This window comes from Schistocerca americana, chromosome 6 (assembly GCF_021461395.2).
Source record: "Schistocerca americana isolate TAMUIC-IGC-003095 chromosome 6, iqSchAmer2.1, whole genome shotgun sequence".
NCBI classification, from domain to species: domain Eukaryota; kingdom Metazoa; phylum Arthropoda; class Insecta; order Orthoptera; family Acrididae; genus Schistocerca; species Schistocerca americana.
Window position 1 is genome coordinate 366,523,329 of NC_060124.1, and position 13,138 is coordinate 366,536,466.

Below are 13,138 nucleotides of genomic sequence, written 5' to 3' on the forward strand. Positions count from 1 at the left end.
CATGTGATTCTTAAACCAACTACCCAGAAACATGTGTCTCACACAAAACCATTCGTCATTCAACAAGAGATTGAAGCTTTATCTGTCATCACTGGCATAGCTTCCCTCTTTACATATCCCACCTGTTTCCCATCTGGGTCATTCCACACCAAGTGGTCTAAAACTGAAAAAAGTTCCCACCATCATGGTCTCCAATTTTCGTCAAATTTTAACTGTAGCTTTAGTCAAGTGTTGAAGTAAGTTTCCCAAGATTTCAGGCCTCTAGCTGCAATAGCTGCTGATCTAGACCCCCTTGTCTGAAGTGTACTTAGTCCGTGTGCATGCAACATAAAAAAAATGTCATATTTGGAGTCTAATAAAATCGAAACTAATTCATAAGAATGGTTAGTAAGATGCGACCCTGTACAGTTTTTTTTGCTGATTCCAACGAAATTATGTATAACATTACTCATGCAAACCCCGGTCAAATAACTCGACTCAAAGTATACTTCAAAATTTGTCGTGACACAACGCGACAAATTTTGACCAATATTAAGACTGCAATGATTTCCTTGCAGTTGAAGATATGGACTTGAACTTTTGGCCAAGCTTCATGCTTGTGCTAGACATAATGCAGCCGGATTTGCAATGATCCAGGCCATATGGTCGCCCTGCAGTATCTCTTCAAATTAGGCAGTGTCAGCACAAACGGTAAAATTTACCAAAGTTTCAAGCCAATTACTAAAAAATAGTTGGCCTGAATCTGCTTGTGAATAGTATCACCTAAAAGAGAAACTCTTGCTCTACAAGACTGACATTTGTTTTTTTTGCAACGCGACCATTAAGTACTCATTAACTCACATCAAAGTTGTTATATTTTGTATGCGCGATGCACTAATTTTTCTTCATTTCTAGGAATTTGAATCTTAATAGTCGCTTAGAATTACTGATATAATTGGATATTTCATTCGTGTTTTATTCAGTGATTGGCCAGTGAGAGATGTCAGAAGTTAATGAAGAAGAAGAATCGTTGGCCCCCTGTTCAATTGGAAAAGATGCTGCTGCATCGAAGTGCCATGTTATCTTCTATGCTAAGAAGACTGGATTCAAAGCGTTTAGTGATTTCACAGAATGTGACCAGAAATTGCTTGTTTCGCGTTCAGAAGCCAAACTTGACGAAAATTCCATCATTTGCTTCCACCATGAAGCCCTCTTCCTACATGAATATCAAGCGATGCAAAAGAAATGTTGCAATCCATTCAAGAAGAGGAATCACAATGTAAAAGCTGGACTTAGACTGCTTGATAATGAAACAGCTGCCAAACTTTGCCTGTTAAAGAAAAAAGAAGTGATTGATATAAAACCTGGTCAGAAGCTTTGCCCTCGCTGCATGTCGGCACTGAACCAAAAGCTAGAAGATTCATCATCACTATCAACCCAATCTGAACAAGATTTCACAACGGATGAAACTGAACCAGCCATCAACAAAAGTTTATCATTTATTGGTGCTTCACCATTGAAAAGAAGACAACTAAGTAAAAGAGATAAGCAAAGCTATGCAAAAAGAAAGATCTTGGATGCACAAAGTTTAATTGGGAATCAAATTGCTGCTGCTGTAGGAATCAATTACGATGAACAGCCAAGTTCAAGTAAAAGTCGCCCATGCAATAATTGTGCAGATCTTGATAATCTTATAGAAGAGTTGAAAGAAAAATGTAAAGTGTCAAATCGTAGGACAAAAGTTCAAATATTGACCTTGGTTCCAAGAAGCTGGACAATTAAAGATACGACAACAGCATTTAATGTATCAGAAAGAATGGTAAAGCAAGCGAGAAAACTGAAGAATGAGCAAGGTGTTCTAGCTTTTCCAGCAAATCGGCAAGGAAGGAAGCTTTCAGATGAAGTTGTCCAGAAAGTACATGACTTTTTTCAAGATGACGAATTCAGCAGACTTTGTCCAGGGAAGAAAGACTGTGTGCCTGTGAGAATTTCAGGAACAAAGGTGTACAAGCAAAAGCGGTTGTTGCTTTGCAATTTGAAGGAAATGTACGTGTCTTATCAGAAGCAAAATGGACCAGAAATTGGCTTCTCAAAGTTTTGCGAGCTTAGACCAAAATGGTGTGTTACAGTTGGCTCTGCTGGAATGCACTCAGTTTGTGTCTGTACAATACACCAAAATGTCAAGCTTATGCTCACTGGTGCATCAATCAATGAAGACTACAAGGAAATTCTTAGCAAAGCTGTTTGCAGCTTGGAAAACAAGGATTGTATGCTTCATCGTTGTGAAAACTGCCCTGGTCCAGAAGGTGTAGAAGCAGTTATTGCAACATATTTTGAAGATAATGACCCTGAAGAACTGATTGAGTACAAACAATGGATTCATACCGACAGGGATACTTTAGAAACAAAGCAGCTTTCAACAGAAGAGTATGTTGAAGATATTGCAGCAAAAATTTGGAACCTGTCTTGTCATCACTACATTGCCAAGCATCAAAGCCAGCACCTGAAAGCTCTCAAAACTGATTTGAAAGAAGGCGAATTCATAATACTAATGGATTTTGCTGAAAACTATTCATTTATTGTTCAAGATGCAGTGCAAGGCTTTCACTGGGAAAACAGTCAAGCAACAGTTCATCCATTTGTAGTCTACTACTGTGAAAACGAAGAGGTGCAATGTGTGAATCTTTGTGTTATTAGTGACTGCCTTCGACACGATACGATTACTGTCCATGTTTACATTGGAAAAGTAATCAATTACCTGAAGATGCAATTTTCCAAAATAAGCCACATCCACTACTTCAGTGATGGTTCAGCTGCACAATATAAGAATTTCAAGAATTTTCTCAACTTATGCTATCACAAAGAAGATTTTGAAATAACAGCAGAATGGAATTTCTTTGGAACAAGCCATGGAAAGTCGCCTTGTGATGGCATTGGAGGCACAACAAAACGGTTGGCAGCAAGAGCAAGTTTGCAACGTCCATATGAAAACCAGATTCTAACACCCAAAGATCTTTTCAACTTCTGCAATGATAATATCAATGGAATCAAATTCTTTTTCATCAGCAAAGAGGAAGTTGAAGAAGAAAAAGCTTCTCAAGAAGAAAGATTCCTGCAAGGGCACACTCTAGCTGGCACAAGAGAAAACCACCATTTTTTGCCCATTGATATGACGACAATTAAGGTCAGTAGAGTTTCTAATGATGCGACATCTTTTTTGGCCAAAATTAGTGCTGCTGAAGTAGTAGTTCAAGTCATGGATCTTCAGCCTGGGCAGTATGTTGCTTGCATTTATGAAAAGAAATGGTGGATTGGAAACATCGTTGAAATCTCAGTCGAACAGAAAGATGCTTTCATAAGCTTTATGCATCCTCATGGTCCTGCAAGTTCATTTTATTGGCCCTTAAGACGTGATACTTGCTGGATTCCAGAACAACTTATCATTGGTGTTATTCCAGCTCCATCAGTGACATCATCTGGTCGGCAATACAGTTTTCCTGAAAGCATTCTCTTGCAAATCAACGATGCTTCCAGAATGATGAAGTAACTGAGGAAGACAGGCTTGGGAACCTGCATAAAGAAACCCACAATCAGGCTTGGGATCCTGTGGTAAAGACACCCTGTAATCAGGCTTGGGAACCTGCAGTAAAGATACCCACCCGTGGCTGTTACTGCATGGCTATCGGGCGTGGCCCCTATGGCGATGGGGATGCTGGTTTTATTGTGATAACCAGTAATGGCTCAGCCATCATGGACCAACGCAGGGCACTGCGCACACAAAATATAAGATACTTTGACCTGAGTAAATAAGCACTTAATGGAAGCGTTGCAAAAGAAAAATATATCCATCTTGTAGAGCAAGAGTTTCTCTTTCAGATGATACTATTCACAATTAAATCCAGGCTGACTATTTTGTAGTAATGGGCTTTGAACTTTGGTAAATAAAGCCATTTGCGCTGACACTGCCAAATTTGAAGAGATTTTGCAAGGCGACTATAAAGCCTGGGTAGTTGGAAATCCAGCTGTATTATGTCCAGCACAAAGATAAGACTTGGTAAAAAGTTCAAGTCCATATCTTTATCTGCAAGGAAATTATTGCAGTCTGAATATTGGTCAAAATTTGTCGCATTAAGTCACGACAGAATTAGGGGTACACTTTGAGTCGACTTGTTTGACCGGATTTTGCATCAGTAATCTTATAATTAATTTCGTTTGAATCAGCACAAAAAACTGTACAGGGTCTCATCTTACTAACCATTCTTATGAATTGGTTTCAATTTTATGAGACCCCAAAAATGGCATTTTGTCTGATGTCGCGCGCATGCGAACTTACTACCCTTCAGACAAGGGGGTGTAGATCAGCAAGTATTGCAGCTAGAGGCTTGAAATCTTGAGAAACTTAATTTAGCACTTGACTAGTGCTACAGATAAAATTTGAAGAAAATTGGAGACATGATGGTGGGAAGGTTTAGACCACTTGGCATGGAATGACCCATCTGTCCAACAGTGAAGCCGTTTCTCTGTCTCATTGTTAACACTATCCATGGCTTTCTTTTCCCAATCTATTTCTGTTTCCTTCCTTCCATCTCATCTGCTAAGCTCACCATATTATTCTTCCAACTTCTTTTACAAATTTCCTTTCCCTTTGTACTACTGCCACACATATCTGTTGAATTTCATTACTCACATAAAGCAAGAAAGTAATAACAAAATTTCTTAACACAACGTACTTCTGAAATTTCACATACTCATTGCTCTTATCTATAATCACTTACTGCTTATGCATATTGTAATGATAATTCAATAAGAATATCTGGTTTGATGTAAGAGAGGGTGTGAAGGACCTCACCTTGCTAAATACATAAATAAATATAAATAAAAGAAGACTTGGATACATTCCAGGGGAAACCTCCTTCCACATTGTTGCCAGAGAACAAACAGAAACAAGTTCCCGACCAACTATATCCCAGACATGTTCCGTGGATGACATGAAAGCTGGGCATGCATGCCAGGAGTCAGCATGACTGCTTTGGTATTCATAGGCTAATTTCAGTCTGATGTATTTGTAGTTTCTTTATAATCAGATCTGACAAATTGCCTTGTGTGCTACCTGCCCAGTCCACTGCAGTGACATCAAACTGTCAATCCACAGGGGCCCACACCCACACTGGTGTTCCCGTGCCTTGCAAATATTGTGTACAAAACATCTGTGTTCATGTCTATGTCATGAGATGTTCTTAATCTCAAGTTATGGACACAATAATTGATCCAGTGTCCATTCACTGTTGTGTACAACCTTCACATGCTTTCACAGTTGCAATTAATTTTATGGTTTTTCATTAATCCAGTTTGTTGTAACTCTGATGTTTCCAGTCACACAGCAGAGGACATAGGTGAGTCTCCTCTCTGGAATGTAGCCTCTTCTCACTGGTGTGCTGATTTACACGTCCTTCCTGTTGGTGTTCATAATGGGCATTCTTCCTGATGTTGCAATTTTCACAAACATTAGTGTTTCAAACAATTGCGTACGTTTTACTGGATTCATTTTTTTTTTTTTTTTTTTTTTTTTCAAAACACGAAAGTGAGACTAAGACTAACTAAAAAAATATAATAATTAAATTTTGCAGTGTGTCACTGGTGGAACATCAGCTGTAAAAGCTTCAATGATCACATAGTAACACAGAGAGTGTCTAAAATGAAACAGATCAGTTTATGAAAAACAGCTGCTTTAAAAAATACATTGGGTAACTTGTTTGGGACATTCACAAATCTGTAACATATAAGGTGAAAACTGAAGCAGATTGGGTGATGAAGCACATGTTAATCCCCTGAACAGAAATATTAGCTTGTAGATGTCGATATTTGTGAAAAATAATTATAGCTGAAAATGGGACACGCTGTCTCCCTTGCTTCTGAAATATGAAAGAATAATGAGTGAGAAAAAGGACTAAATTAGCATATAAATCAGAATACTGGATTATTCAAGAAAATGACCTTATTTAACAACCTTTGAGTTTTTTGCAGGTATCTCATTGTGGCATTTTTCTGTGATTCTATGTGAAAGATATGATTCTGTCGCCCATCGCTCACTGACCTGGAATACCTTAAATATGGGGCAACAAAACAGCAACTAACATAATATTTGAGAATATCCTGCAATGTATTTGGGAGTAACTCTCATATTTTGTTCATCCTTGCCATGTTATTAACTGCTGTGTTGTGATCACAATGTGGCTGATTAGATAACCATAATGGTCATTTCATGGCAATTTGAGGTTACACAGAGGGTATTCACAGTCATTCTTTCTACACAACATCTGTGAATGTAACTGTGGAGGCTTTTGATAGAGGCAAATGATATAATCTGAATATGATTTTAGTTTCAGACCTCATACATTTCCAGATAGCTAAGTTTAAATTACTACCAAATAGTAATCTAAATACTCCAATGTAAGCAGAAACATCTTACTGAAAGAAAGCAAATGAAACTCCACCTAGCAGAATATTTTGACAATTTCCAGTAGCACTTGAGCACTGCCTGTTCTCTGTAAATATTTATATGTGCAGCTTATTAACTGTAATAACACAGAAGAACTCCCTCAAACATCCCAAGTGGGTGCTAGTAGCCCAGTTTTCTTGTGTAGTCTAAAATAAAAACTATCATTATGATCATCAATATCATGTTCTATGCAGACTTCCAACGACCAAACAAAAATTAATTGGGTTTCCAACAATGCAGAAAGTGTGTACTAAAAATACTCTAATAAAAACATAAAAGAGGGATTTGAAGAACAGCAGCAATGATTCATCTTATGTTGTATCTATTACACTTAACAAATAAAGTGAAGATTTTATGCAATGTATACCACATCCCACAAAGAAACAAAGAGGGTGCATCACCTAAGACTTGCACCATAAATATTATTCAAATAAAAACTGTGATTGTTGTGCAGTTTTTGCATAATGGATTGGTACTCAGGGGCTCTTACTCTTAGCCAATCAACAAGATGTAATAATACTTAGAAAGCGTACATTTTGCCCAAACATACACTTTTTAAATGAAAAAATGCCTATTGACATTGATGGACTAAAAGTACATTTTCTAGAATCTGTGGAAGATGGTCTGCTAGAAGGCTGCAATACTTGTGCTTGTTCAGTGTTCTGTCTATGAAAAACACGACTATGAGCTGAAGGTTCACTATTCCAACACGACATGTCTAGGCTCCATGGACATTGATGTTCCACCTGATGAAGCCAACAGAGATTGTCAGCAGACCAATAGTGCATTGGTAAACCCCATCGTCCACTCACAACCTACAACTTGTTGGACTGCCGCACACTAACTGACTAGCAAGTCACAATGCTGTCTAAGAACACAGAAGCACATTGTAAGCAATCATAACATCATACCTAGGAACCATGCTGGCTGAATGACACGAACAAGTGTCAATCTAGGTCAACCTAGAAACTATGCAGGCTAAATGGCACAAACGAGTGTCAATTTGGAAACTTTGCAAAGTATGATATCTCATAAATGAATTGCCCTAGAATCATGCAACAATCACCACTGACATTCTAATTTACCCTACTTTTAGTTTGTTAATGTCAACAGGCTTTGCTCCATTTTCAAAAAAGTGTATGTTTGCACAAAACATACACTTTCTAGTATTATTACAATCTATTTGTTAGCTATCAGCATTAGCCCCTGACTACCAATCCATTCTGCAAAAACTACACATCAATACCACATTCCATTTCTGCAATATTTGTGGCGCAAGGTTTAGGATATCTACCCTGTATATCTTCCTTAGAAAAAATTTATTTCATAATCAAAACTGTATTTAATTACTACACAGCTATGTTTGTTGAAATTCACAGATACAGAAATAAGTTAATTTAAATATACTTTCTGCTTATATTTGTCATTTTGTGTGTCTGATGCCATAAAAAAAAGGTGGAAGGAACCTCTTTCTTCTTTAATAAATAAGGGTAAGAAAAGTACTTATAATTTCATTAAAGAATATACAATAAAGAATAACACTTTCAATTTTCTTTGAAAGAGCACTTAAGTTATTTAATACCTACTTATTTTAGATCTGTTAGCTGGTGGGGTGAAAATGCTTATTTTTGTGTTCACAGTGTTTAAGTATATTCATAAATATTACAATATTATGTTTAACATAGACTTAATTTACAAATAAAGACGTAAATGAAACAGAAAAGCTTCTATTTACCAATCTGCAACTGGCACAAACAAAAGATAACAAATCTTATCTTTTGAACAATAGGTTTCTTACATCTAGAAAAAGAAAATAACAAACTGAAGGGACAATTCATTGGTTTGAGAGGATAGTCATATAAAGTTATACAATAAAAGAAAGACAACAGGACACAATAGTGTGAAAATCAACAACTGAAAGCTCACAATAGAAGAACATTGAAAATTTGGGGGGTTAGAAACAACCATAAGGCTAGTCAGAGAACATGGGAATGTTTGGTGAACATGAAATATACACCCAACAAATATTGCCAACTAGAAAAAAAAAATTAAAAAATCAGGAAAGAACAAATTACAGTCAGTGATAATTTTGGATACTATTATTGTAGGGAGTGTGAACAAGCTCAGACTGGTGGAGTTGGGGAACAAAATCAACCATGTCCTTTGAAAGGAACCACTGTGGAACTTTCTTAAATCAGGATGGTTGGACAGGATTTTGAAACACCGTCATCCTGAATATGATCTGTCACTGGAAAGAAGGATTTGAAGAATACTTGGTCATTGCCATTTTCAGAGAATGCAACTGAGCAGGATATTATGTATTCTCACTTCTGAGGCAGACACTTCATGACCTCACACCCTTGCTGATAAGTTAATGGTTATTATGAAGACATAGAAAGCTGAACAGTGGCTCCATGTCAGCTCATGTATGACATAAGTCATCTTATGGGTGTACCCTCTTTTGATAAATGATGCCTTAAACAGTGATGTGGGAAGGAAACTGGTTGAGAAAACGTGTAGTATCTGAGTAGGATGCTACAAAGGTTGACTGGGGCAACAAAAAGCTGTGTAGAGTTGGGGAGGATAACAGTTAGTAGAGTGCATGTGATTTCAGATAATTATTCTTTCATCTGTTGCTTGCATCAGTTGTTAATTATGCTCTTTCTTTGCCATTGTTTGTTCTGAGTTCCTAATATTGTCATTACAAAATACACAAAGAGTCCCTCTTAATCCAAAACATTGTCCTCTTTCACCTGACGAAGGAACCATCAACACCAAAAGTGCTTTTATTTCACCTCGTGTTCTACCTGATATAAAGAACCTTTTTCCTCTAACAGTTTAATTTTCATTATTGCATTCTCTATTATGAAAAAGTGAAAAATATGAAAAAAAGTTTGACAAACCACAGTGTTCATCAGAGTCATCTCCCGGCCCACAGTCATGAGCATGATCACAGAACCAGGCAGCTGGAATACAGCGACGAGACACTTTACAGGTGAACTGAGTAATGCTGCAAGTTTTATTTTTACAGCGTTCTGGGTCTTCATCTGTGGCATCTGCACAGTCTCTGTCACCGTCACATACCCAGTGGTTCGTGATGCATCGGTTCCCATCACATCTAAACTGATCCTCACGGCATGGCGTATTCTCTGTCAACATGATATTACAACTGGATAATAATTAATGTAATTTTATTAGATACATTCTAAGTTAACTGCTTTCTCACCAACTGTGCACAAAGACCAATGTGTTACATTATCTCTGACTCGACAATATTTAGCACCAATTAAATAAAAAATTTAGTCACTGTAAATCACAGTTCTTTATGAAGGAAAATGTTAATTAGATACAAATGAAAATAAATAGCCTACAGCTATGCTGAGAATTGAATAATCAGAAACTCAGTCCAGGAAGAAGGTAATACTTCCCACACTTATCTAATACCATAACTCTTTTTGTTTGATTTTTTTTTTATATGGTTCTTTTTTCTCGGCTACAAGCGCACCATAACATGATGAATAACATATTGTAATGAAGCTCCATGAGCAGGCCCCAAGAGTTCCAACAACTGCCTAAGGCATTCTGGTCAAGTATTCTGGATGGATATGAGGTTAATATACTGCTCTCACAGCTGTTAGTATCAGGTTCTGAAACTTGAACTATTACTTTCTTTCATGTGCATCCTAAGTTGTTATGGTGAGACTGAGTGTCTCTCGTTGCAGTTGTCTCACCAATTAAAAATCCTTAGAATAGTGAAGACTGAACCAAATTCTTTGATGTAACTATCACATATGTTAAGCACTCAGCTGTGCTGGTGGTCTATACCCTGAAGTACTTCCTCAAATCCACGAAATTTGCAAATGTATAAGTGGAGAACTTTGTGGCATACTGGTGAACTACCAGTTTTCCATTTTAATTCTGTATAATATTTTATCATTATGCTCTGCAACACATTTTTTTTCATTGGACAACCATGAGCTCAGTTTTATAGTAGTAAGTTGTTTGCACATTACTTCACTCTTGTCAAATATAATCTAACATTTATGCCCTTTAATCTAAAATTTGGACTCCATATTTCTTAAGCTGCAGATATCAGATATCATGTCTACTGATGACAATCGGCAACAAGAAACTGTTTGCTTAAAAAGTTTTGCTCCCACATTTACATTGTGTTGATAATTAGCACCAGTTCATTCATTCATTTAAATATTGAATCACAACTGAGAGCCTTTAGAGACATGGAATGAGATAGATACAAATTTACAAGAGAATAGGTATCAGAGCTACCATGTCAACAATTACCTAGCATTAATCTATGGAACACTATTTGTTCTTTTAGAACAATTTTGAGCAAAAATAATATAACATGCAGAATAGCTTCTATTGAGAATATAAATACTGCTTTCACAGTTATATTGAATATCTGCTGTATATTATAACTCTTCTTGTTTAATGAATACATGAGTGCATTAATAATCCTCTAAGGGCAATAGTTATTAAAGTTCTATATTAATGGAGTTCTATCAGCAATGATAGTTGTCACCAACATAGTTTTTCAATATGCAAAACTGTATAATAAAATAAATTGTATGGGGATATTTTTAATTTTGTTTTGAATTTGCATGGGTTCTCTCTTTCTGGATAATGCATGCTGTAATCTTGCAGCAGAACATAGAACTTCACAATAAATGCTAAATAAGAACTCAAAATTTTCATAAATGTTAGTTGTGTATCTTATATAATGGTAACGTGAATCACATTTATCTGGAGTGGGTTTTTATAACTGGCCAACATACCATTGGATGATAACTGTCTTGGAAACTGATTACAAGAATGTAATAACCTTCAAAGTGATTCAAAGTGATTCTGCAGTTACTGTTCACTTTTGCATGTACTTGACTGATACTGCAGAGTGTCCCACATAGAACTGGTACAACTCACATAGTGGTTTATCATCTCTAGTCGAATTGCTTGTCAAGGAGCAACACCGTCTCGAAAGTTGGCTCCATCAAGGAATGTAAAGAAACGTTTTAGCGACGTATGGTGGTAGGAAACCCCCAATGATCAGCACTAACCAAGATCTGAACAAGAAATAGAGGGCTGTATGATCCATTCAGTGTGTGCAGAGGAATAGGTGACTGACAGCAAGGACCCCTGAAACTAAAGACATAATTTGCATGGACATTACGAGAAGCTGCAGCAAGTCAATAAGAAGGTTATCGCAGCAGGTTGTTGTATCTCGTGCATAATGTACTAAAACATATGAAATTAAAAGACTGTCATGTGGGTGTGGTGCAAGAGTTGAAATCTAAGGATCAGGAAAAAAAGAGTTCATTATTGTAATTGGCAGTTAATATCATCAACCACCAGCAGTAAATCGGACCCTTTGCTCTACTTCATGTGAGTTGAGGCCTAGTTTCATTAGTTAGGTTATGTATACTCTGAGGATTGCAGATATTGGCCATAGGAGAACCCAAATGTTCTGTATGAAGAACCTCTCCACTCAGAAAAGATACATTGTTTGTTATGTGCATTGTTGGCCCCATATTTTTCAATTACACCTTTAACAGGGTCAGATATCTAGAGATCTTTGATTCTTTCTATTCACAATTAACAGTTGCAGAGAAGTTGTATGCAGTATTCCAACAACATGGAGCAACTGCTCACACATTCTACCAAAGTATGGCCCACATCACCAACATGTTCCCTGAAGACAGACTTGTCAGTAAAGGCCTCTAACCCCCACCCCCCAACTACCTGGACTTAATATTGTGTGATTTTTATTTATGGGGTACACTAAAAAGCAAAGTATATCCTGATAACCCTCGCAAAACAGAAAACAGAAGATCTTAAACAGAACATTACTAGAGAACGTAATAACATCACACCTGCTGAATTACAGCATGGTGCTGCTAACATCATCAAAGTCAGCGATGCCAGGGTGCCCATGGCCACCACCTCCAGTATCTCTTATAAAGAGGTAACTACATGTTTTTAACACTATTATTATCTGTTCTTTTTCAGTTAGTTCATTGTTACTTGACTCTCGTGCATTAGGTGTACTGGTTTTATGCGGGACAAGCTGTAGCTGTGATACTTCAGAGGGTAACTTCCAAGAAAAATTATGAATGAAAATAATTTACATTAATAAGCATTTTTACCTGGAAGTCAACATAATTAGTGAGGTTCATAGGTGCAATATCTTTCAAGTGTTACTATATTGTAGTTGCAGCTACTTTTCACTGCAATCAGATACTAATGCAAATTTGAGCAACACTTCATTTTGTCAGATTTTATTAGGATCAACAGAGAAATGGTATTGCTTGTCCTATATCACTAAAAAATGTTAAGAATTCACATTTCATACAGCTGGTTCCTTTATAAGCTAGTTCACATTCTGATTTTCAGTAATTGCTTACTACTACTACTACTACTACTACTACTACAATTACTGCCACTGCTACTATAAAGAAGGCCAATGAAAGCAATTTGGCTATAGAAATAATAATGGTGTCAAACCTTGACATACAAATGCCATCTTCGATAGTATCACAATGGATATTATATATAAAATTAATTTCAAACAATAGCTGCAGCTGTATTTCTTTTGGTGAAAGGGGAAATCAAATCAAAGCCAACCTTACATTTAAAGATGATATA

The 13,138-nt window shown here is 36.7% G+C and overlaps 1 protein-coding gene across 1 annotated transcript in view; it reads right to left on the bottom strand.

The window, feature by feature from the left end:
- Positions 1–13,138, bottom strand: part of LOC124619330 (low-density lipoprotein receptor-related protein 1) — a 756,280-nt gene that overhangs the window by 285,293 nt on the left and 457,849 nt on the right. Inside the window, exon 18 of the mRNA XM_047145639.1 lies at positions 9,382–9,627. Coding sequence (XP_047001595.1) covers positions 9,382–9,627 — 246 coding nt within the window. The remainder of the gene's footprint in view (positions 1–9,381; positions 9,628–13,138) is intronic.